The following is a 27696-nucleotide window of genomic DNA, read 5'->3' on the forward strand; positions in this document are numbered from 1 at the left end:
AGCGGAGCTTGCTGTTCCACGGGGGAAATTTACATTGGCATTAATAATTTCGAGCTGGGATATATTTGGTTAATTTGTGTGTGTTTATGAATGTAAATCTTAACAGTGAGAGGGGGAAAGAGGGTTAGAGCAGAGCGTATTCGTTACTCAGCAGGCAAAACAGGATGAATTGTGACATTTTCTGTTTTAACAATCTTTCACATTTCCAACAGAACGTTACTGTATTTTTTTTTTTCAATGGGGGTTGGGATTGGTTGTGCAGCATCAGGAGAGCATGTGTATTTGTGTGTACTGTATGTGTGTTTGTGTTACATGCTTGAGAGAGAGAAAGAGAGAGAACCAATGTAGGGAGGGGTCGAGGGGCTGGGGGGGTTTAACAGTAGGGAGGCAGATGGGGCAGAGGGGCGGAGGTTGATGCAGCAGAGAGCACGAGAGAGAAAGAAGGAAAGAGAAGATTTGGAACAGATTGGATGGAAGAGAGGGGGTAAAGGCCGTGATAATTTCACCGTGGCAGAAAGATAGTGCTTTTCTGAGCATGTGACACAGAAAGAATGCTGGATGTGTCTGTGATAGTTCCACCGGCAGCAGTTCACATCGAGGCCCTCAAACATCTGTGAATCAAGGCAAAGATGGTGGAGAAATTACACCCTGCCTTTATCTCTTGAACACTGATAGATAGGTAGATTTTCCAAAGAAATCTGTTCCCACAGTGTGCAGTGCCTCCACAACATATATACATTTACACACAACAACATGAATAGATTTGTACAGAATACACAGTGTGTTATTGTAATACACCAAAGTGGATCAGGAATATTAGATTGATACTTGTGCTGAACCCTCTGTAATTGGGGTTTGTGATAAAACTGGATAGGAATATTGATCGCTGTCATGGTCTAATGCTGACAGATTGGCATAAGGCTTTCTGGATAGCTGCAAGTTGAATTTTCTGTTCTTACTCAAGAAAATGCTTTACATTTTGGCATAAAAGCCACATTTTAGCTAAGATGTACCTATATCACCTTTTATTTCTTTCTGATCAGTTCCACATCTCAAACTGGCATTGTTGATCAATCAAATTAATTAATATACATGTGTTTTTCAAGTAGGAGATGACTGAAAGCGCTGTAAACAGATGTATTGTTGTTGGTGCAATTAGGGTCATATTGGTTTTATTAAAACTTCAAGAAGTCCGATTTATGACTTAAGGTGGTAACCAAAATCTGCGGATATTTAATTCTTCATGATCTTCAAAATCAGTATGATATCAAAGCCAGGATTGGCACAATACATGTTTTGTGTGCAAATAGCATTTTTCAGGCAAGACAGTGTCACACTGTGTTTTGCATCCACAGATGTGGCTTTGATGATTTTGTCCAGTTGTGATCATCTTCTACTCTCAATATCAACTACTACAGGCTCGGTCACTGTTGGGTAACCATCAGAAGACAAACCAAGGTCAAATTCACTGTGATAAAAGCTCTAAACAACCCTGAAAGCTGCGCTAATATCTGATTCATCTTTCCATTCAACCTGTGAAATGTTCGGTTTCCCTCTGCAACATGTCAAAAAAATGTCAGAGGTCACTGACGACCTTGGCTTTAAAATGATGGATGACGAGCTTCAGTGTGAAATATAAAGGTTAATCACATGCTTACATAATGGGCCTTCACCAAGTTTCACACACAACACACATTCAGGTGCATACACTGAAAAATGTCATCACACCCTTATAAAGTCTGTTTGAACAAAATATTGGACACAAACCTCAACATGAATTCTTAAATCAGTGGAATACGCATCACATAAATGAAGCATAAAGCTTCTTCCAACAGCACCAACAGCTGAGGTTTTTGTTCTCTTTTTGTTTAAATGGTAGTATGCAGTATGCTGCCACTCAAGTGATCTTTATGCATACAAAAATGAGAGCAATAGTGTGGCAAAACCTATGCTGAGTTGACCTCCTTCTACCTCTTTTGTTACTTGCTACATCCACTCCACTGGGTGACATAATGGCAAGGGACAGGAGGGACAGACTTGGTTTTAAAGTGACAGTGGCTGTTGAGGTAGCAGCTCTGGCACTGAGGAGGCCAATGTCACTGTCCAGTGCACTTCTAGCCATCTTTAACCTTGTAGGTGAGCACACCGCCGACTTGGACAATTAAACTCAGCTCTATTACACTTAAGCACCAAGGGGGCCAAGCATACTTCCCTTGGCAGCCTGCTTAATAAAATGATTAATATAAGATGTCATTTATTTCCCAGAGAGGGAGTAGCAGAATTACCACATAAGTCTTATATTTTGCTTTAGTAGTTTAGAGAATTAACATGAAAATCGATCTTTAACACCACGCAGAGGCAATGACATGTCCTTTAAAACCATAGAGGAAATATGTGTCCATGAAGTTCAGGTCTCTGAGTTGCTTTGTCACTCTGTATGTTCAGACAGGGCATTGCTCTGATTCAGCTGGCTCAGCATTTGTGTTTGTTTTGAGTCTTTAATCCTTGCCAGGTACCGGGACAAAGTGTCATCTCTACACAAACGGCTGTAAGACACTGTTCCTTTTAGACAGGCGCTGATGTAGAGACTAATAAATTACTTAGCAGTAAAGCATCAATGAGGAAAGCTGTCGGTCGAATCGAACCAAATCTTAGGGCGGGGCTCTGTGAACGAGTAAGGATTAAGTTATCTCTTGGTGTTACATAAAATAACATCAGCCCAATTCATCCCTCTCTTTCTCTTTGCCCCTCCTTTCTAATCTTTGCTGGTAGTCACATACAGGGGCCTGTCTGTTTTCCTGAGGCTGGCAAGTGAGAGGGCCTCACTTCCAGCACTCAAATCTGAGAGGGCAGAGCAGAGAGGACTAACAGAGCAACTTTGTGTTCCATTGCACACACATAACAGTAGTCATATGACAACAAGGAGGTGGACGAGAGGGAGGGGGGGTGATGAGGGAGTGTATGGCCTACTACCCACTGGTGAGGGATGTTGGTCTGTGCTGAAAGAAATGAAAGGAGGGCGTGTGTGTGTATGCATGCATGGATGCACTTACATGCCTACATGCAGTATGTATTGCATTCTGCGAAATTAATGCAGGCTTTTGGGAATACAGCCAGAAATTTAGAGAAGAAGTTTACAGCACAACAATTAGTTTGTTTTGATGAGGGCGTGCAGGTCTGCTTACAGGAAAGTGGAGTGAAGTTGGTGGTGTATTTCAGTGACCTCCACAGTCCACTGGCATCCTTATTTTACCACTTATACCAGAAAGGTTTTGTAATAAATAATAGAACACGTTAGTGTTTGTGCTGTGGTCTTGTACAGTCAATTCTGATTTCCAATGTTTAACACGCAGTATAATTGTGTTTCCCTGTTTGAACAGGTGACATTTTCTCATATCTCTCTCCTCACCACACATTCATACTGTTAAACTGTGCTGCCGCTGTTGGCTGGCATTTGTTGGGGGCTTGGCAATATAGCAAGATTATACATAATTTAATTAAAATATAGGTTTAGCTTTTTTGGAAGATGGTTTCATCATCTGGTGTAAATCTTACAAAGTCTCTGCAGGAGCAGCCACCCCACTGCAACATGTTACTCTTTATTATTCCTTTCAGCATCTACTTCACTGACCATTGTCCCTACAGTATTTATTTTACAGTGCTGATCGGGTGGGTTAATGGCTGTTATATTGTTGGACGTGCTGCAGTATGAGATCTTTTTCCTTTTCCTGTTCCATTTATCAAATCACCAACTTCAGATAATGTCTGTGGGTTGTAGAAGCCTGAAAGTGTCCGTTACCCACAATTTCCTTCTGGTGCATAAAGCGTTTATCTAATCTGTCATGACCTAACTGAATATTACTTTGGAGTGAGTGTTTGAATGTAGATAATAAAGCTAATAGTACTGACCTGAATTGTTTTGATCTACGTGATGTACACTATAGTGAGAGAAGTTCTCTATAAAAGCTTAAAAAACCTTCTGTATGCACCAGCAGCAAACAGACGAGACTCTAGTGTCCACCTTGTGCCATCTTATTCCTTCACATCTGACAGCCTGCCCATAGCTCAGCCTGCGCACAAACATGCCATTGTCACTGCTGGCTGGCCTTGTGACTCAGTGTGACCCGCTGGATTGGAAAAGGGGGAACACAGCCATTGAGATCAGGAACATTAAACAGAGCATTATCACGGAAAAGCATCGAGAATACATAGACCTCACCCCCACCACATCTCCACCCTCTAAACAGCCCACTGTTTTGGGGGAGTAGAAAGGAGAACACTGCCCTTCATTGTTTTCCATAATGAATGAGTAGTGTCCTCACATGTGTACAGTATACTGGCATCTTTCTCTGAAGTCCGCATGCAGGACAGCATGTAAGAAAGTGATAACACGAAATGTTGAACAAACAATTGTCAGAGATATTTTAAGAGTTTACTATTACTAGGTCTAAATATTATATTACATATAACACATTTTGATAGGGACAATGTCAGACAATTCAGTGTACTAGCTTATGTTGGATTTAGCTTCAACTCCCAGATGATTTGGTACATCAATAATGAATGGGTAGATTCACATCACCGGAAAAAGCAAACATGACATGCTTTCATGCATTTGGAGTCGAGTTCCTGGCCTGCTGGTGAATCCAAATCCAATATCTACTCTCTACTCCAAGATCCATTTGGTTCTCCACCAACTGCTTTTTGTGAGATGTTTGACTTTCTTCACCAACTAGTTGTCTGTCTACCATTTTAATGCTTGGATTTTCCTCTTTTTCTTTTCTGAAAAAGGCTGGGGTTTTTTTTTTGATGAGAGCGGATGAGACTAAATATGCAGGGCGCAGAACCACAACAATTCACTATAACAGGCTAAAAACTCTGCAGAGACAGGTGATAGTTCTCCATGATTTCAATCACTTTTACATTAGAGTCACTTGATCCTTATCAAATGTATTAATTAATTAATTATTAATTAATACGTTTTTCATTAAGGTACACAGACCGGCTTCAAGTTATGCGTATGTGGCTGGTATGGCGGTGGTTCGGGCCAATCAGCATCCTATGAGGAACTACTGGCAGCTAGAGGCGTGGTTTAGCTGTGATGACAGCGAGAAGCGAGTGCCTTTTATGCACATATTTTCCTTCCAAAGACGGCAAAAACCTCTACCGACATGCTAACTATGTAGCTAGCTACGCGGACTGCTTGCTATCTTCCACAGTTCCTCAGATTGCAGCTTGTTGTTGTGTTTCCTCATCTGGTTGGTTGAAGTTAGCCAGTGATAAATGGTGACATAAAGATGGTTCATCCAATCACCTGCCAAGTATTTTTTGAAAGTGCCTGCCCTTTTCCAAACAGTTTCCCAGGACGACTTCAGTTCTACTACAAAAAAACCTTCTGATGGTCTCTGACTACAATGACAATATGAATTTAAATCGTGACAAGAATCCTGGGTAATCCATTAGACACAATGTCACCTGACATGTGATTCTGAAGCGAAGGTGCTATCTAACATTTGAGGCTTTCAGACACCTCCTCCCAGGAGTCTTCTTGTAGAGAAATCCTAGACACACCGTTGCTGACAGGCTCAGTCTTGAGACTCTTTGACAGCCCATTTAAATGTGTCTCTACTGAATAAATGTGATTAACAAGGTATCCTTGTTCAGTCAGAATGACAAGGTCCACTGATTGTTCAATTTTCGCTCTATAGTCTATCTATTCTCAAGATGACATACAAGGAGACAGAATTTAGTGTTGGAATATGGACGTGATTATTGTAGGAAAATTAAGGCTCGTCCGGATGCAGGTTTTTTAAGATCAAATGGTAACTCTTGCATAAAGTGGCATAAACTGTTGAATGGTGCTGAAGATAACTCTGCCTGCGACCTATATCTCATATGATTCTGACGTAGGATGGGGCGACCACAAAGCTCTGACTCATCACACAGATGCAGGCCTTCTCGGTTGGAAGACTTCATTTATTGCATTCCACTGAGATATACAGAGAAAAGCATGCATTCTGGTTATTACTAGCATCAAGACACACAGTACATTTTTTCAAAAGCATCACATGATACAGTGTTATCTACAGGAAATGTGTTAGCAACTAGCATTGGGGTGATATTGATCTACCATTCTGCTGCTAGAAGCATGAAATTGACTGGCTGTTTTTTGTCCCACATTCCACAATGTTATAGATGCAGAATATCCAGTCTATTAATTTCACACAACATGCATTCAGTTTAGTGTCCTGCAGGTCACCCACCTATAATTTACAGTTTCCTACTGTCCTTTGGCAAGTCATAAATTTCTCGGCGCACATGATCTGTTTTATGGAGCTGGATTTCTGCCTTGCATTTACTGCTTCACTTTACATGCAAATCAATAGTGATTACAGTAAAGAGTCAATTGTCAATTCAAGTCAATCTCAGTTTCTGTCTTTGGCCTTTAGAACTGGAACAAAACCTGTTTGCTACTAATCAGTTTAAAATGCCATTATCCATTTGTTCTTAGTTAGTCATACAGTGAATGAAGAGTTAAAGGACAGCAGCCTTTTTTTTATCTATTCGTGGTTCCCCCGTTTAGGGTGGCAAAAGGATTTTGACAGATTAAGATTATAATCGCCAAAGTAGCCGGCTCCATTTTATCAGAAACTCCTCTGTTGTACAGTATTAGCTGCTAGATGTAGGAATTCCTGGAAACCTTGCCAGACTGGTAACATCTCCAGTGCTCTTTCCAGTACCTCTAGCATGACTGACTTAAGACTCCTCTCAGCTCTACTCTGAGGCAGTAGGCCTAAATAGATCAGAGTTGGGATAAATGAGAGCACACAAACATGAGAGTATTAAAATAATACAAAAAAAACTGAGGATTAGGTTATATAACTGCTTGTATTGCTCCTAGCTAATTTGTCAATGGTGGTGTCTCGTAAGCTTTTTTTTACAAAGCCTATTTCAATATCTTTTTCTTATTTCAGATTCAAAGATTCCACTTTAAGCTTAGCGTTATATGGTAAGTAAATGCTTTTAACAACAAATGTCCTGGTTATTCTGGGTCGTAGCTGCAGCCCTCTAAAATGTTTCTCCACGTTATGTGCAGATATATGTGGCTGAAATATTACACATAATAATATAATTCTTTCATATGGGCATCTACCTCGCTCAAACATTTTCTAGGCATCTCAAGCCAGACCAGCTTAAAGTGAGTTTGACCTTTGAAGACTTGATTTGAGTCATGTGTGGGCCATCAACCACAAAGACGTTGTGGTCCACAGTATTTAGCATAGTACTGCAAAGATTGAAACCTCATGTCTCCAATCTGAAATTTATTTTTTTCTTTAGAATAAAAGTAAAATCCAACATTTCTTTCAAATAAAAGGCTTGATTGATGTGATGTTGTAATCTCTTGCTTTTGCTTGATGTTACTGACCCCATCTGTGTCCATTTTATGATAGATAGCTTATTGTTCTCTCACATTAATTTAATTTGTTTCAGTTCAAGCATGAAGTGAAATTGTTTGTTTGCCGGTGAATCTCATATCAGTTCCCTTTGTTCATTCAGTCATCAGTCACAAAGCAATAAAGAGTACTTTCTTTTAAAATATGCAAATTGAAAATTGGAAGTCATGGGAATATTTACGGTGACAGTGCTTTATTGAAAAGGCAAGAGCTGCTAGAACATGTCTGCTCCTGATTAAATATTTAAAAACCAACAGCGATTACAGCCTCAAGACTATGATTGCTTTGTCAATGACCAACCAAGCAGCGCTAATAGATATCAATATTCAATACTTTAGACTCACACTAATTATTTTGTGATTTCTTTTGTAGGTGGCACACTGAAATGAAACTTAAGTCTGTTCTTTCAAAAGGAGAGCTGTTCTTCTGTTTACGGTTTGTGCAGCTGCAGATGATAGATATGATAGTGCGTGTTTCAACTGTCAACAGTGTCACTACCAGAGTTTAAATTTCTCATCCCTTTCAAAAAATGCTAACGTCCATGGAAATTTCATTAAACCTTCAGCAGGTGTGTGGCGCCGGTGCGCCGCCGTAGCTCAATAACATCCACACAGCTCCAAACAATCTACACAAACTGGTGAATGTCACCCTGACCTCCACCTATAGGGTTAACAGCCTTATTCATGCGTGCAAATCCACATCATTTTATTCCATTTCATCATGATGAAACATAGTCATGACGTTTCTCTTTCCTGGTACATTTCAAATCACTGCCCTTTGAGGAAAAAATGCCAACAATCATGTCTATCTGAAGGATCTGAGGATTAGTCGGCCCCAACATCCGTTTACCAGATTTTCTGGAATATATGCCTTCATTTGGGAATTATAGCTTTCCATGTGTTCATTTTCGTCCTTTCAACTCAAACCAGCTCTCAACTGTTGGTCAAATTTCCTTTCGTTTGACTTCTGTAAAACTCCACACTCCACTCTTACCAGTGACCTTGTGGTGACTAAGCTGTTAAAGACAACAGTAGATGAGGAAGGCATGCCTATTGATCACCACAGATTTTCTTACTTATTCAGTGCTTATACGCTGCCTCTGTGGCATCACATAAATTAATAACGTCTCTCCAGCAGAGCCTCTTGTCTCGCTTAGAGGCCTTCTCAGCTCGGCCAGGCAACTTTTCTGTCCAAGGAATCTCACAAGGATGTTTTTTTTAATCTGCCGATTTCTATATACCTCTTTGTCTATCAAAGCACAATTTGTATTTCATCTAAAGAGTTAGAGCTTTTATACAATTTTGGAAACAAAGACTAAAAATCGCATGTAGTTGATCTTGACAGCCGCCACAGAGCTCATAAATACCCGACACGGCCCAAAGGTTTGATCACAGTTTCACTCTAACTGCTTAATCTTGACACAATAGCAAGACTTAGTACAGATCTGGGGATTAGCTACTGTTTCACTCCCAGGATTTAGGATATTATTGTAAAAAATCACTCTGCTAGATTCCAGTAAGACTCTGACACTGTATATGGACACTGACCAGACAGCCTTAAGTCTTTCGGTAACCTCCTTTTGTCAGACAGCCAGGCGAAAGCTAGTCGGACGCACTAAAACAATGCCAAACAGCTGCCTTTGGATGAGAAAGCATGAGCACTGTGTAGCTAATCATAAAGCATGTGAGCGGTTTTTATTTTCTGTGTGCATGTACTGTATGTTAGTTTGCTGGAGTCAGTGAGATAAACATAACATTGCGCTTTTTATTAGTATTTATATAAAATCACATATACCACACAAGGCCTGTTGTGAAAATGCATTAATGATGGTGGCACACAAAGTTCAGTAAGCCTGCTAACCCATGGGGCATATGGATATGAATTACCACACAGTCCTCAAAGAGTCATATTTCCTTAGCACCATACTGTTCTGAATAGTCAATGTTAAATTGGCCATACATGCGCCTTTCTGTATAATCCTAATGAGAATACTGAATGTAACAGCAGCATTACTTTCCCAACACAGGTGCCAGTCGCCAGGTTGCTGTTCAAAAGTCCATGGCAGGTTTTTTCTCACTGGAACACCTCATCCGATCCCTCTTGAAATGCAAGCCTGCAGACCACAGCACTATCACGCACCTGCACGCCTCATTCATAAACCATTACAAGATGACTAAAAGCGCGCCTGTGCCTTTCACCTTTCTTTCAACATTGCACACTTTTGCTTTTCATTCATAATAACAACACATTTTCTACATTTGATCTTCCAACCTGAGCACATTTCAACTCCTACATTTGTCAGTCTCATATGATACCACTGCGCCAGAGCATCACCTGCATTCATATGTGGTTTAATTTAATTTAATCACGTGTCTTCAGTAGCACGGTGAGATTCATTTCACACCAACACATAATGGATTTAACACGCTTGTGTAGCTCTTTAAAATAGCTGCTATGAGATACAATTGAATGGTCTATATATGCTCAACAATGGCTGTACTGACCTGGAACACCAAGTTCATTGTCACCATTTACCAGGCTCACTGAGCCTGCAAACAGATGAGGGTATACCAGCCAACTGATCTTTGTGAGTATACTCAGACTGTCCAAACTGGCATGGCATCTGTAGATACAGCTAATGCATTTTTCTTAAACCAAAATTTTACATCTGAGCAATGACATTGAGCCTCTGGTGGATTAAAATCACCACTCAATCTAATGTGATTGACTTATTTTAATAGCATTTTTGTGGACTAAACAACTACAGCAGGAGAGACCGTTACACAACAGAGACACGATGTGACTACATGTACTCATCTCTAAGAAAGGGCGTGATTGTAATTATTTGCAGCATGGTAAATTAATAATAGGAGTTAAGCACCTGGGAGAGTGATGGAGGGAGAGCTGATGGGCTGTGTGCAGCGGGAGCTGTGAAGGAAAGGCAGGAGAGTGACCAGACTCAGCCTCATCTTGGCTATCACATTACCTCACCCCTCATGATACATTGAGATGCTGGCCTCTCTCTGTGGCCCCCATGGCTCTACCTCCACTCACTTACTCTTAAAGTGACACGCCTCTTCTTTGTACCAGAGCCGACTGTGTGATAGCACAGGCGTCCTCATAACACTCTTTTTTTGGACGATAGTTTGACAAATGAGGATAGTTATGAGTTACCAGAGGAGGTAAGCCTGATGACACTGCAGGCATCATGTAGAATCCCGCCTTATAGTTGGTATTTTATTGGACTTGTTGTTGCTCGCATTCAGAGCCATTGCAACTTTAAATTAGACCACGTAATTTGTTACAAAGAGTAAGCATGTTTTCAGCCTGTAGGCGCTTTCTTAATTAATTTTTGTTTATTTTTTGTTGAAATTTTTCAGTTCCAGGCATTTCATTCCGCTGTGTTATGCTCTAGTTATTAGGGCGTAGGTAAGCAACAGACCACGTTTTCTTCTATGCAGCGTAATAGCATGGGGAATATTATTAATACGAATTTAATGTGATAATAATATACACTGATTTAGCACTGCCGGCACACTACTTCCGTAGCAATTATCTAAAGTGGTATAACTTCAAAAAGTGCGGAAATGAAAGTGCTGCATATTTCTGAAATAGCAAAGTGAAAAGACTTCACACGCAGCTTTAATGTGTTTCATAGGCTCTCAAAATCAGTCATGTGTATTAACTGGTTTGGCTGGCTATGCCTTTTTCAGAGGGTAGTCAGGTGCCTGGAGCCAGGAAACAATGCTCTCCACTCTGTTTGTGTTGTGATGCTTTGTTATGGCTTTGTTCTGCTCTGTTTGTCCTCTCAGTCATTTGAAGAGTGGACCTCACTCACTGAGCTCTGAGAAATGCTCTCTCTCTCCTCCCTCTCTCTATGTGACAGGTCTGCAGAGTATAGTTTCGCCAACAAAACTAGGCCACAGTATGATTTCACATTTGTTGCTCAGCCAATAGCATGCAGCCTGTTTCAATGTGCATCTATTTATCACAGAATCCCACAGGCATCCTCTGCTCCAAATTTGTTTTTTCTTAAAATCTATCACATATTATAAGACAGTATTTTACTTGTCAACAAACTTATTAGAATGTTGTATTTGTTTTGTTAAAAAGTGCAGCCTCCTACAGCTAATATATCAAGGCAGTAGCATAAAACCAAATATTCCCGGAAATATTTTTATTATTTTTCTGATCACAGTGTAGAATCTTAGGGATAAAAACACAGATGTCTGGGCAAGGAGAAGGGGCTTTACAGCGGTATGAAGGCATGAGAGGCACCTGCTGGCTTCAGCCTGTTATTTTCCACTATGATAGTAAATAAGCATTTCGCCTGATGGCGTTATGCTGAGCAGCTCTAAGAGTATGGCAGGCCAAAATGAGGACAGTCAGAGCTGCTGTGTTGCAGTGTGAATAGCAGAAAACGCTATTCGTTACAAGGAAACATGTTAATCCTTCGTCAGTTTCCTTTCAAATAGTGGAGTTAGTTTTTCTCTGCCTGTTTCTATGCGTATGTTTGACCTTGATTGTGTATATAATGAGTCTGTGTGTGTGTGTATGTGTGTGCGGTGGTGTTAAATGGGTAGGCGTGGTCCGCTGATATCTACTTTGGCTCAATGTCTATGGTAACACAGGACTGCAGACGGAGAGAGTTTGGGTGTGTGACTGTTAGGAGCAGAAATCTGAAGAGGCAGTGTACACAGAATAAGGGTAGCATGGCAATGGTTGAATGGGAAGTAAGCAGGTCAGTATGCATGTTACTGTATATGCTTTCATTGCCTATCGGTCAATTTCCATTTGATGAATAATATTATAGTATTGAATTTGATTTTTTATTAAAGTAAATAAATGTTTTTCCTCTTTTGTTTATTAAAGTAACAGTTCAGCAGTTTGGGAAATACACAAGTCTTTCTTTCCAAGACTGAAATAAGAAGATTGATCACTGTCGCTAGAGCCAGAAGGCAATTAGCTTAGCTTAGCATAAACACTGCAGCCTGGCTCTCTCCAAAGATAAAAAATACGCTTACCAGCACCTCTAAAGCTATGCCAAAACAATCATTTGTGGTTTGTCCATCCGCCAAGCAGTTCTGTGCAGAGTGCTTCTGGCTATACAGCGGGTTGCTAGATTCAGTTGGTGAGCACGGGTTTTGGTACAGGTCTCTGTACAGGCACAAAGGTACCATACCAGTCAACCTAAAACTCCTAAAGCCATACATTGTAATTTTTACATATCTGTTTGTGTAATGATTAAACAAATGTTAAGATATGTGTTAATTAGTGATTAATGACGGTCAACATGTTTTGAACGTGTGTTTGGAGCGAGCCAGGCTAGCTGTTTATCCCTGCTTCCATGCTAACCTAGACTAACTACCTCCTGGCTCCAGCTCCATACCTAACGCATAGACATGAGAGTGGTATCAATATTCTCATCTGACTCTCAAAGAGAAAGCAGCATACTTTTCAAAATGTTGAACTATTCCTTTAACATATATGTTAATAATGGGATGGAAAGTGATGGAACTGCCCTTCTTTGTCTTAAACATATCTCTTCTCTGTCTTATGTGTTGGCAGACTCGGGGGCCTTCAGTTGTCGGGGAGATATCTCACCACAGAAGAAGCAGAAAATATTTTATCAGGAAGATCAACCAAAAGAGGCCAAATATCGAACTGAGGTGGATGGTTGCAGAAGCCAAACTAGGGCAACGCACAAACAAGAGCCATGTGGGAGGAGAGTGAGGCGGTTTTGCTATTCGTACGCATCAAGCCCAAACACTTTCTCCACTGACATCTCTGAACGTTCCCCAGCCCTCCTCCAGAGCTTTTCCTCAGGGGGAGCTCCTGCTATGAACCCCAGCTCCCTTGGCTTCAGCAGGCAGTCCAACCTCAGTGCTAGGCGCTGTGTGGGCATCCCACAAGTCTGGGTTCTGCCCACACAGGACTCACAGACTGCCCCTGAACAAAAAGAATGAAATACTCCTGAGTCACTCCTCTGTGTGGTGGCTCTCCTGTCTAGTGTTAAATTGGTCTGTTGTGAATTTTAGTCTGCCTCTTACACAGCAAGTTCCTATCTTTTGTGAAAACCCTCTCCAACTCTTCCACCAGCTCCTTTTTGGTAACCACTTCGTTATAATTTGCTTTCCCATCAAGCAGCAGCACGAGTTCCTTTGTGCTCACCACGTGGTGGAGGACCATGGGATGCCGTCAGAGCTCGGAGGAGAAGGAAGCAGCGCGGCGCTCACGGCGAATCGACCGCCACTTGCGCTCAGAGAGTCAGCGGCAGCGGCGTGAGATCAAGCTACTGTTGTTGGGCACCAGCAACTCGGGCAAGAGCACCATTGTCAAACAGATGAAGATCATCCACAGCGGAGGCTTCAACCTGGAGGCTTGCAAGGAGTACAAGCCCCTCATCCTGTACAATGCCATTGACTCGCTCACCCGCATCATCCGTGCCCTCACCACCCTCAAGATCGACTTTCACAATCCTGATCGCGCCTACGACGCTGTGCAGCTCTTTGCCCTCACAGGGCCGGCTGAGAGCAAGGGGGAGATCACTCCAGAGTTGCAGGGGGTCATGAAACGTCTGTGGGCTGACTCAGGGGTCCAGGAGTGCTTTCAACGATCCAATGAGTACCACTTAGAGGACAACACTGCCTACTACCTGAATGACCTGGATCGCATCTCTGCAGCTGAGTACATCCCTACTGTAGAGGACATCCTACGATCCCGGGACATGACCACCGGCATTGTGGAGAACAAGTTCACCTTCAAGGAGCTCACCTTCAAGATGGTTGATGTGGGTGGACAGCGTTCAGAGAGAAAGAAGTGGATCCACTGCTTCGAGGGCGTGACTGCAATCATTTTCTGTGTCGAGCTAAGTGGCTATGACCTCAAACTCTATGAGGACAACCAGACGGTAAGAAAAATCTGTTTTAAAGGGCCCATATTTTTACACACACTAAATGTATGCATACGCACACAAATGCATATGCACAAATACATGCTTGCACGCAGCAGCCGCTCACCCAAACACAGTGGTTTGAAGAGCGACGAGGCAGATTTTAACCCAATAAGCACAAATTATAAAAATTCTCTCTCTTATAAATTTTTTACACCATGTCTGAGAAGAGATGCTATCTTAATTTCGCACCATCTGATTAGATCATTTAAGTGGCAAGAATATATCTCTTATGTGAGACAGTAATACTTGACTGTTCTGATCTGATATACTGCGATGACTCTGATTCTAGTCCACGTAATTACTTTACATTTTTTATTTACAAGACATATTCATTTAACTTTTTTATTTACCATCAGTTGTTTTGATTCAGAGTAAATAAAGGCTAAATGCTGTGAGGTGTCAATACTACCAAATAAGTAATATTTGTATAAAATGGTTTATCAGTTCTGAGAAGCAAAGGGAACACAAGCCTGTTCTGCTGTGTCATTTCCTCTCTGTACATCCCCGTCCTGAATAAAACAACCATGCTGTGGTTACACAGATACAGGGAACACATTCTTTCTTTTGTTTCCGTCATACACATATTATTACAACATATTTTTTTATGACAGGGGTTATTTGAAAGGGGTACTTCCAAAATCACTTTTGGAAAATGTGTTGTTTGATGATTACTTCCAATGAACACAATAGTATTTTTGACAAAGGAAAGAGTTTGAACATTGAACTTCATTTGAAACAACTTGAGATTAAAAATACAATTGTTTTGCCAGTATCTACATCATCATCATCAGTAGATCAAGTATATTATATCTCCCTTTTCCATTTTAAATTACTTATGTTTCTTTTTTCACTTTGGTGGGCACAAATGCACAATCTTTAGCTCAGTGAAAGAACCTTAAACCACCAAACTGCTCAACAGCTTATCATTTAAAGTAGGAAAACAGACGGGCCAAAATAAACATGCACAGAGAGTTCATTCTATAAAATGGACTAGTGGACCTTGAGTTGAACAAGTATACAGCTGTAGGATGCAACTATGTAAAACTTTCATTCTATGTGAAAATAAAATGACTACCCAAATTAAGAGGTCATAGGTTGCATGAATGGTCTTTTCTGTTAGAGAGAAGGCTACCTGATACCTGAAAAACTATGCTACCCTTTTTTGGTAGATGTTAATTATGGCACAGTCTAACTTGGATGTATTATATTAATGTGCTGAGCAGCTACCCCACCAACCCTATTTTTCTTATTTTCATCAAGCTGTAACAGGCAAAAGTTACATAATTGCAGATAGGGTTTTCCTAATATCCCCACAGGGCATCCAGGACCACTCTATGCACCCTTTTGATCATTTTATTCACATCCTAAATAATATTACTACATGCTGTAATTCCTCTACAGTTCATTCAATGTTGTTTAATAAACAATTTGGAAAGCCTTATTCAAATTTTATGGTCCTTATCCAAGTTCTTTGGCTGGGGGCATGAGTGAAAATGGCTGAAATGCATTCACTCTGCCTTAATGTGGTAGAAAAGCTATTTTAAATCTGTCTGAATGAAGAGAGTGGTCAGTGTTTGTTATCTCCTCTTCATAGTCGTGGAATTTGAACAATTTGCTATCCATAGCATATCCATCTTCTTATCTCTGTGTTTTGGAATAGTTGGGTAGTTATTGCTTGTTTAACTGCCTTTTTGATAATGGAAGGTCAACAATAGATACCATTTTACTTTTTCAGTCTAGACCAAACATGAGGGGTCCGCTATTTTCTATTTCTTCACGGGCATGATCACATTTTTTTCCCTTAAAGAGGCTCCAGTATCCATGTTCACCTTGATGTCTTTATACAGTATCCACAAGAAATAACTTGAGGACAGAGCAAACTTTGTCATTTCTGTAACTGAACTGGCGTGATAATTCATGGGTTACCCGGATAAAACAGAGTGTACACTGTGCCAGGTTGGAACATGAAATCAATTAGTTTTATAGGTTAAAAATAAAGTCTGAGGAGAAAAATGCAGTATGGTGTTAATTGAGTTCACAGAATAAAGTGTGAGGCTGTACCTGTGAGAATTAGCAGATTGTGAAGACACTGTGTAGCAATGGGAGTTCACAGGTGCTAGAAAAAACAACTTTTATCATTCCAAGATAGGAGAGGAAGAAGAAAGCAATGGATCAAAAGTACCAGAAAGAAAGACATCCTGAAATTAGAGCAGCCATCTTGGGATGAATACGATTCTGCAAATACTGATATTCTCATAGTTGGGTTGTGGTTGGTTATTGACTGTTTACAGTTTTATGTGTTTTAACATGTGGGGCTAAGCTAAAGATCTCTTTGAACTCACCAACAGGGTTTCTTCAGTTAGGTCGATGGTAAACTTGTGATTTAGAAGCGCTGACATTAATGATGGCTATGATTTTCAGTGACCAGACTGTTACATGATGCCTTATCTGATTCAAGTGAAACGCTTTCACAAATAGGTTGTCTTTGTGTTCCCATTAACTGCATTAGCACAGAGACTCACAAGACATCAACTGAACTAATGGTACATTTTGTACATTTCAGATTTGATGTACTCTGAAGTATTTTAGATATGCCATTGTTGTCTGTATGTTGTTGCTACTGCTGGAGTGTCCGTGATGAGCACATGTGCATAACAAGAATTATACTGCTCACATGTAGTAATACCATTTCCTTAAATAATTGCTCATGCATTTTCTAAAACACTTAAGTTATTCAGGATGAGGGGTTAGGGCCTTAGCCCAGCATGCACTCAGTGAGGGGTGCGGTCCACCTTGAGCAGGTTGCCAGTCTACCACCTTGCTCTGAGGTAACAGGGCGCCAACCACTGAGCCACATCACATAGTTATACTATTGATGAGAATATGCAACTGATAAGAATACCGTGAATGAATCTGGCATTTCCAACATACAGCCTAGGTTATGGCCACATTGTTAGAAAAGCTCCACATTTGTTAAAATGTAGAAAACAACATTTGCAATGTTATTAGCTATTGTATTATTAGCAATTAGCTCAAATCTTTTGGTTTAAAGAAATTGGTTTAAAAATGTCAAATGTGTGAAATATTATGCTGAAATCAATGAGTGCCATATTATTAGAGATAGCACTTAAAATAAAATCCAATATTCACAACTTTCAAGATATTAACATGTGTGTCGTTACATTATCAGGCCATAGTTTATATAAACAGCAATATCATCAATCAGTAGGTGGTATTATAACAGTGTCTTAATGCCCCCATTTTCTTGTTCATATTTATGGATGGATGAATAGAACATACATATGTCAAAAATGTATCAGCAGTTTAAGTATGACCTACAGAGATTATCTACTGACACATGAATGAAAATCACACTTGTGTACTTAGTCTGATGCAACCACAGCACAACGATGCTGAATACATTTGTAAATCTGAACCCGTCAATGACAAAGTACTCAGAAAGTGACGCAGAAACACTTTACTTATCTCATGGCTGAAATGTTGCAGTCATTTGTGGTATAATGTAGGTCGAACATTTATACAAAAGCCCTATGCAGATGAGTGAAAGACAATGGTGGCCATATAGAACACCAGGCCACACCCTGATAAATCTACAGCAGCGTCAGGCATCTAAATGTCCCTCTCACTGTGCACCTAATCTACATGTTACTTGCTGAGGTTCTTTCCACATCTACAGAAGGCTCCACTGTGAATTCCTACATCTTGGAGACGCCCGCTTCCATAACCACTGTCAGCTGACACAACACTGCTGAACAGCTGTTACCCAACACATAGTCTAGCCTCTACATGCTCAATACATCCGCAATGTGAGAAAGAGAAGAGTGTTTGTATCTGTGGACTCTATGTGTCTCTTGTTACAAATTTTATAAGATGAACCAGCTGATGGGGAATATAAAAGCAGTGAAACCCAGTTCATTTTGTTTCTGTAAGTCAGTTATGATTAAGGTTACGTACTCCATGGAACGAAGGTCACTACAATGTGAAGATAAAGGATTGGGTCATTAAGCCGATTCGGGTGCAAAGGGAGAATTATACTGACAATAGTATAGAAAATAAAAGAGAAATACAACAGATTAGGAAATACGTGGACAAAATATTATCCCCTTAGAATAAACAAACCATACAATACCTATAACTATATATAATTTAAATACATCTGGGGGAATTTTAACAAGTTACAGTACCCTATGAACATGTCAAAATGTTGAAGCCATCTGTATGTTAGGCAGAAAACATGCTTCAAACAGAGTAATAGTTATGTTAATAGCAAAAACATGTCAGCTAGCATGCTCAAAGCACAGACAAGGTAACAAGTGAACATATTTCAATCTACCAGAAAACAGATACTGACAATTAACTAGGGCAAGAAAGCTTTGTTTAAACAGCAGAATATTAGGCAGACTGTGTACTTATGTCTAAGAAAATGGTTTCCATCTATTTAGTCAGCTTGTACAAAAAGGAGACGACTGTGCAGGCTCAACAGATTTTTAGATAAAGAACAAGTACATGAACACACCCTTTCCTTAACCTTTTGCAAGATTATTTGGGCGAACCTTAGACAAAATAAACTGAGCTTGACTCTTGGGACAATATTAGAAGGCACTGTGAAGGCATGACCTATGTCACATGTATTGGTTTAAACCTCCCATGAAGAAACATCTCAGAAATGCAGTGAAGCTGTACAGCATAGATATTGATTGCTACTTGATGGGTCTTTGACAATAAAAACAATCAATGTGTTATAACTTTAAGTCCAATTCCTGTACTTTTAATTAGTTTTAACTGCCTTAGCAGTGGAGGTAATTTCCCTCCAGAATCAATATCCACTCTTTGACTCAATGAAAACGCTGACATGTGATAAAGAGCCCTTCCTATCCCCTATGACCTTCTTTACCTTAGCACTAACACAACTGAGTCAATACGTTCAATGTCTTCTTTTTAATATATATGCATGAAAACAGTTAACGGATGTGAAATAAAACTTTGTGATATGAAGCAATCATCACCTTTCTGACTTATCAATTTTTGATCAAGTGCAACTCTTTTTCATAGTCTAAGTTGCAATCACTGAAAACAACAGTAGCATAATGCTTGTTGATGAATTATGTCATATCTAATGGAAATAAACATGACTGATTATGGAAGTTGAATGGCACAGCCAAGGGTGGCAAAGCTCTGTGTTTGTTGAACAACTGTCATTTTGAATTTTGAGACATTCATTCGTTTTTATGCGCATGCGTATGTATGATGATCACTGATTAATGAATACAGTCTGTATACAAAACCATTTCCGTTGCTTTGAAGGGCCTCATTAGAGGGAAAGGTGTCCTTTTTTTATAATGATGGCTTGTTGTGTTCAGTGATCATCTCAGTGATCTTCACCTTCATACACTGTGACACCAGACACAGACCAGATCCACATGGTTCAGTTTCAATGCACCAGCTAACACAAGACAGAGAATACACCAGAATAATTACAGTACAACATTTACCCATCAACCCATTCCCTGATGCATTTTCCCTGTCCCATCCCTGTCTTCATAATGAATCGGTTGCCATGGTTACTGTTGCTTAGCAACAGGCCAGTCAAATGCTCCTAATCCTGCGCTGTTGACAGTGAGCTGTGACTAGGGAAGGGAGGATGAGAAGGGGAGGGGGGAGGAGGAGAGGGGGAACAAACAGCAGCACTGGAGAGAATAGATATGAGGTGTATATGTGCATGCATGCATTGTGTGCCTGCGCGACTGTTTGTGGGTGCGGTATTGTGAATGTGTAGTGCAGGTTTATATGCGATGGCTGAGGCTGAGCAACTGCAGTGAATTCTGTGTGTATGTGAGGTGAAAATGAAAAGCCTAGATGTGAGGTTAGCGGTTGTTGATCCTGATCAGTGGCTTTAAATCACACCAACCTTCCCTTCAGAAACATGGAGGCAGGTGTCAGAGCAGTGTCTCAAAATGTATTCAGGAATATTCTCCCTCGCTCAGCTACAGCATCTTAACCGCCTAATGACTTATCAAAGGCATTACTATCATGTAATTGAATTGCTTCATATGACATAATCGGGTTTTGAAAAAGAGCTTTCCAGGAAACAGAATGAGACTGTTCAAGGACACACCAAGTGAAAAAGTCATGTCGTGCTTTTTTGCCTTACCAGGCTATGTATGTTCACATAGGTTTCAATGTATCCCCTAATATACTGATATACTATCTAGCTATTTCCGTACTAACCTGTAACAGCAAAAGCTTATTTATTGTATGTTTCCAAAATTCAGTTTATCTTATTTGTTATTGAAATGCCCTTAGATGACCTCCAGTCAGAGGTTTTAGTGCTAAACTCTCGCCTTATGCCTCATAATAGAACAAAGCTATTATTTGTCATCATTTTAGGTTTCTGATAGTGGATACAGAATCATACTCAAAGTCTTACAGCAAAAGACTAGTGAGAACAAATTTACCTTCAGCTGGACATTATCTACATTAACAGACTAATGTACAAAATTTATTCAGTCATTTAAATGTGGTTAGCCGATAATCAAAAATGTAATTTTGCTGAGAATCTAGCACAAGAATAATGTTATGTACAATTGTAATGTATTTATGTTTGTTTGTGTGTGTGGTTGTTTTTTTTTCAAATCTAAAACCAGCAGTGTTGCTACCCACAGTAACGGAGACATTAGTAATTAAACAAAAGGGAAAACAGAAAGGGAGCAGCCTGAATAATGTAATTTTCAGGTAAAGCAGAAAAAAAGATGGTGACAGAGAAAATCATCTCAGTAGATGAGTGCAAACCACCCCTTCTTGTAAGGCAGTGACATTTAAAACGAACCTTAATGAATTAAGAAGGGGTGGTTGCACACAGTGATTTGTATTTATGGGAAACAAAGCAATGACACTGAGATGAACTTCCTCATTAATACTTAAGCTTAATTAAGGCCTGCGCCTCTGGACTGCTGACAAGAGGCGGCGAGGGGGAAGGCAGTGTGTGTCTGGGTACGTATATGTGTGTGTGTGTGTGTGTATCGGTGTGTCAGTGGGTGTTTGAAGCGAAGGAAGGGGGTCTGCATGCTTTAGTGCTCCTGGATGTTGCCCCCCCCCCTTCCTCCCGCTCCCCATTAAGACACTCTTACTGTACGAGCGCTGCAGTGTCCAGGTGAAGAGACGAGAGAGTCCCTGGGCTCAGCTGGCTGTCTCCTGCCATACTCTCTTAGCAGCTGGGCTCTTGTTTTGACACCCTGGAAAGAGGAGGAGTGAGGTCAAACAGCCTGACTAGACTTTGTGTGGTGTACAATGTTTAGAGGCCAGTCTTGGTCCCTGGGGACATAAACTTACATATGAACTTACTATACAGAAAGAAGAGCTTATGTTTCAATCTGAGTAACATGTGAGAGAACGGGAGCAGAAAGGAAGACATGGAAAAAGAAGGAGCAGTTTTAACCCTTCAGTGCAGGACTGGGGTCGAACAGATTCTGCAGACACTCTCTTGTATTGAACAAAAGCTACATAGTTTTCATTCTTCCTGAAGTGTGTCATTTTAGTTGTTTAAACAGTTAGCTCATTTGTCAGCAGGGCAAAACGTCTTTTGGGGAATTATTATACAGTATCTGGTTACTGGTTTGCAGCACTTGTGGTTCAACAGACCTCAATTTATTTTCAGTGTGTTTTTGGAAACCTTTGTCCTTCCACAGTTTTCCTTCAGGGATGTTTTTATTATGGGCTACCTTGTCAAATTTGACAGACTGCCTGGAAAAAATGGGACCAACATACCCAAATAACATATTACTGGTTTGTTTTGAAATTAATGTTTTTTTAAGGCACTATTTTTAAGTGAAAACATTTACATTTTTCAGTAACAATTTATCATAAAGAGGCAGCTTTTGTGGACATTAACCTACTACACTGTAAGAGCTATAAAAGATTTTGGGCTGCATATAAGGGTTAAATGCAACTTTGGTTTCTCATAACTGTAGCCTTTTCATCATTATCCAAAAATAGTGCACTTACAGCACTGAATAATCAGGGTTTACTTTGAATGTGCACTATGATTGTCTAATCCTTCGCAGTTCCCCTCAATATCTTTTTTTCATGCTGTGCAGATCTTGTGATTTGCTCAGAGCATCCTGTTGTTTCTGTAACCTTTTAAACAGCAGTCTTCCTTCTGACAACCTCCCAGTCACAAGCTACTGGCCAGTCGCCACATGCCAGCAGCTGCCATGAACAGATCAACTTTCTTTTTCTTTCTTTTCTCTTATACATCCAACGTCACATGAGCTCAAACTATATGGAAGCACATGGATGCATACATGCACATACACTGGAACACACACAGATGCACATAGACTTTTTCTTCTGCACCGAAACCAGCATGTTTTACAAGTCTGCAAATCAAATGTGGAAATTCAAAAATGCTGAATGGAAAGGTTGCATTTAAAATGATTCATTTTTAAAATGTCCTGCATGTACCGGTACAGTGTTAAAGGTCTGGTTTAATGTTGATACCAGTCAGATTATTTATATTTTTGTTTTTGTATTTTATGATTAACTGATTGATCTGCAGACATCAGTGATTTCCATTACAGTGACAATGCACCAACATTTGGAAGACCTTTATTAAGATCTATTTACAATATCATTGAGCCAGACCAGTTATGAAAAGTCTCAGTGGCTGAGACTGAGAAGAGAAGGTTAGAGCAGTCTGTCCTCAGTGTAAACAGCCAATCTGTCAACACACTGCCTCCACATGATCCATTCAAATGTTCGTATATAACATTTACTGCAACATGTACAGCTATTGTAATGTAATGAGTACAATTAAGATTGACATACATCTTTTCACAGTTTAGGACTTTGGTGGTAAAAGAAGTAATCAGCGGTTTCAGAGGAGAATGTGAGAGTTCAAACTCAGGTCTTCATCTGTCTGAGTCTAAGTCTCTGTTGACATAACAGAGAAGCCGTAGCTTTGACTAGTCAAGTGGATGTCTGTGACTTGTGCTGAATGACTTTACATCTCCTCGTCTTGTCTTCATTTTCATCCTCAAATCTTGCTGTGACCTTACATGGTCTAATTTTCTCTCTAGGGTTTTGCCAAATCACATGATTCTGCTTGAGTGAATGAAGGTCTGATTGTGTGATAAAATGGGCTGATTTGGGTCGTTGCTTCAAATACTACATTTTTCGTAGCTGTGAAATCATTTCCTCATGGTCTGAACTTCTTTTTCATTTCCTTTCTCTTTCCACTTCCACACAGAGCCGTATGGCCGAGAGCTTGCGCCTGTTTGACTCCATCTGCAACAACAACTGGTTCACCAACACGTCGCTCATCCTCTTCCTCAACAAGAAGGACCTGTTGGCTGAGAAGATCAAACGCATTCCTCTGACAGTGTGCTTCCCTGACTACAAAGGTCAGAACACCTATGAGGAGGCAGCTGTCTATGTGCAACGACAGTTTGAGGACCTCAACCGCAACAAGGAGACCAAGGAGATCTATTCGCACTTCACCTGTGCCACTGACACCAGCAACATCCAGTTTGTGTTCGACGCTGTCACGGACGTGATCATCCAGAACAATCTCAAGTACATTGGGTTGTGCTAGGACCTGGCGCTGGGAGGGGGTGGGGGTGGGGTGGGTAAAGGGGGCTGCTTGGCAGCAGTTGGCCCGCCATCAGGCTGGATAAACTAAAGGCATATCAGTCTGCCTGACAGTTTATCTATTTGAAGAGGTGCAAGAGAGAACTGCAAAGGAAATGAGGTAGTAAGATGGTCAGGGATGGACGATACTGTACATTCAAGTGTTTCACTTGAAACAACAGAGCTGATGGGCCATGGTCAAGATGGGATTTTTACCCAATGTGTTTGCACTGAATATGAGTATGCAGAGACACCCAAACACACACACACACACACACACACACACACACACACACAGACACACTGACACACATCCTTATGTTTGCTCACACACAAGATCTTCGGATCAACAGTCAAGCACTTGTTTGACAAGGCAACACTGGAAATTTTAGACAGCTACCCCTACCTGCCTGCCAAACCTGAGGTAGTAGGTCTGTACTGGTGGTTTTCGATTACTTTTGTCTCCTTTATTTTATTTGCCTGAGTCAATGAATGCTGCTTTACAAGAAGATTTTTTTGGATTTTCACCCTAACAATGGTAACCAGTGAGTGCACCTGATGAGATGTGGGGAGGGCTTGTATTTCTGAGGGAAAAAAAAATGTCAGTAGACATGATGTCACAGGGTTTCTGCCTAAAAGAGGAAACTGCCACAGTGTAAAGCTGAAGTGAAGTACGTTTTCTACACACTATTTCTGTTTTGCCCCCTGTTGTTCTTTTCCCCTCTTTCTTTTATCTTTTTTTGTGCTTTAAAAAAAGAATATGTCTCGCAATCCTGCCTTTTAGAGCAGGTCACTGACTTATAATACCAGAAGAGTGTTATGCTCGGTAGAGTCAAAAGTATTCTTTACGATCATTCCAGTTTCCAGCAAGAGACAACAAAAACAGTGCCAAGATCAATTTGTAAATAAAACCAGATCCCATCCATTACATTAATTTGTTTTGTTTTGTTTTTATGGACAAATACATTAAAACATGCATGATTTTGTTACTTTGGGATACTAATATATTTTATTTGGGATTATGTTCCTCTTTTCTTAGGTTTAAATAATATATTCCCAAAAATATATATAAAAGTCAAACACTGTGTACGATTGTACAGTTGTCAGAGAGGAATCTATTGAAAAGAGTTATATCAATATAATAACGGTGATTATGATGTTATGATGATGATGAAAAAGATTACAATGATGACGATGATGATAGTGGTGATGATGATTACAATGATGAAAAGGAAGATCTCACTACAAAGTTAGCATGAGAGGAGAAAGTTGGTCAAAGGAGAACGTGACTGTAGAAAAATATGAAAATGAAGAAGCAAACCACGAAAGTTCAATCTTCCTTGCATTATCTAAGTGGAAATTGTTAAACAGCCAGTCAGTATGATGTGTAAATATACTGTAAGGTACACTCTTTGTTCAAACAAATGAAAATAAAGGTTGAGTTGGGATACTGTAAGAGAGATAAAGAGAGATAAAGAGAGAGCGAGAGAAAGAGAAGGGGGATAACCCCACTCCACTCCTCCTCTTACCCTTTCTTTTCTGTTCAGAGGGTGATGTGCAAACAACTCAGCTAAGGGCTTCAGGCTTAACTTTACGGGATGTCCACTTCAACAAAAGACAAAACAATTAAAAAAGAAATATAAAAAGGACAATAACTATGAATAAAACAACTTATGCAAATTTTCATGGTGTAGTAAATGTGTTTTTGGGTGGTGGTTGTGTCAAAAGTGCTTTAAATGTGTTGGGGATGTTCATAGATGATGGACTGGTACTGGCCCTCCATGCCATCTCATGATCTTATTCTTTCATAATTATGCTGCATCAAATGCTTTGCAACCTGGAATACAACGTACTGTCAGAAATCCTTGCTTCCATCCGCAGCGTCCAAAATCATGACATAAAAAGTGTTTGTCCTCGCCATACAATGTAGCCGCTGGGGCAAGAATAATTCGGACATAAAGTATGCAATTAAATTACTCCTAAATGAACTTGGCCTATGTGTGATGGAGTGACAGCTTACATTGTCGTACACATTCCACTCTAATTACTGTGTAAACCCCAGCTGTCTGCTGACGGGTCAGTCACAGTCCTCAAATAAAAGTTTTGTTTTGCAATCTTTAGTCTTTAAAGAGTTAAATATCACACTTTCACACTGACACATTCAATTTATTTACTGCAACATTTATACACTGAAGTTTTGGCAAACCTCAACCACTGCATAAAAACTGAGAAACTGTTATGCAGAACACTTAACATGACAAGTGTCTTCAGAAAGACATTATACAATGGCTGAGATGAAACCTGTCACAGGATGGCCTGAAACATCATCATTACTGGCTTTCTGTTATGCTCATGTCATGTGAGTATTTTTCATGTTTAAACATTATTTATAAGGCTTTCAGTACGTTAGACTGGGGACCATGTATAAAACATTACAGCACTGTGTCTGATGGTTTTTTTTAAGTATTTTCATTCATCTTATCTTTTACTTATTTTAGCTTAATTTACAGCACTGTGTGAAAAATGTCGTCAGGTCATGGGGGTAATTTTTTTTGTGGATTGATTTAAGCAACAGTGGGAATTTGTTTGAGAGATGAACATAAATAAAATCCACTGTTGAGAAGGGAGAGTTCTGCTGAAATCATGCCTTGTGACTGTCATGTGGTAGAAGTTGGTGCCAACTATAAAAAATGGCTGAGTTACAGAATGGGAGAATAGCTGCAACAACAAAAAAAATCAAAGGAAGTATAGAAACATTCCTTTATTTATTTTTTCGAATGAATCAGAAAGTAGCTTTAAGTGACATTTTAAGTATAAATGGTAAACTTGTGGGGCCTGGGGTTTTCTCAGGACTGTTTCATCACAAGGTGGTGCTAAGCAGCTGATGTTGAAGTAACTGACTGAAAATTCACTGCTGAGTTACAGCAATACTAAGAAAATGCATAAGTACAAATATAAATTATTTGGCCATTACTGTATCTCCCTCAGGGAGGCCTTAAATTCCTAATTTATTAGGAAAAATTAAAATTCAACAGCTATAAGAAAGGGGAACCAAATAGAAATAAACATCCTCTGTCACACACTATAAGAGCAATAATACCATAATTTAACTCAAATACCTCAGAGTCTTAAGAGATGGATTATAAAAATGTATGGCCAAAACATATTACATGTAAAGGAGCCTTACACTGAAAACCAGCTGGAGTTCCAGCTGAAAAGTTGCACAAGGTCATAGAAAGAAATAGAAAAGACATCATCCAGACCAAATGCACACTGTGCACATAATATTTAAATGGGTACAACTGGAATCACATAAAACTGTGGCACACATGGCCAAGCGCAATAAATGCAAAGATGTTTGTATACATGACACTGATGCACAGACAAACTTACAGTTCACTGAGAAGATTTGAACATATAGTAGAAGTAAAAAAGCACTAGTACAACATACACTGCAAAAATTAACCAACAGATACAGTAAAACTGAGGTCAAGGAATAAGACTGAGCATGAGGAAAGTTTCTTTCTGCCACTTTGACAATGAGCAATAATTAAACAAAAAAAAATATATTTTCTAGTGCAGAAATGATCGAAGCTCTGAACGTTTTGCGATATCTTCAGTATAACATCATTAGTGAGATTA

General features: G+C 39.9%; 1 protein-coding gene across 1 annotated transcript; it reads left to right on the forward strand.

Annotated features, from left to right (window-relative positions):
* Positions 1 to 13378: 13378 nt before the first annotated feature.
* Positions 13379 to 24019, forward strand: gnaz (guanine nucleotide binding protein (G protein), alpha z polypeptide). The gene is made up of 2 exons (XM_070925191.1): positions 13379 to 14364; positions 23675 to 24019. Exons 1-2 carry the CDS (start codon positions 13642 to 13644, stop codon positions 24017 to 24019), a joined length of 1068 nt encoding a protein of 355 aa, XP_070781292.1. The 5' UTR covers positions 13379 to 13641.
* The last annotated feature ends 3677 nt before the right edge of the window (positions 24020 to 27696 follow it).

The sequence above is a fragment of the Enoplosus armatus genome, chromosome 18 (assembly GCF_043641665.1).
Source record: "Enoplosus armatus isolate fEnoArm2 chromosome 18, fEnoArm2.hap1, whole genome shotgun sequence".
Lineage (NCBI taxonomy): Eukaryota > Metazoa > Chordata > Actinopteri > Centrarchiformes > Enoplosidae > Enoplosus > Enoplosus armatus.

What these genes read in the sequence shown, in the direction of transcription:
- gnaz (XM_070925191.1), top strand. Translation starts at nt 13,642, where the DNA reads ATGGGATGCCGTCAGAGCTCGGAGGAGAAGGAAGCAGCGCGGCGCTCA. An exon ending in TCTATGAGGACAACCAGACG is followed by an intron (nt 14,365 to 23,674) that starts GTAAGAAAAATC and finishes ACTTCCACACAG; the next exon opens with AGCCGTATGGCCGAGAGCTT.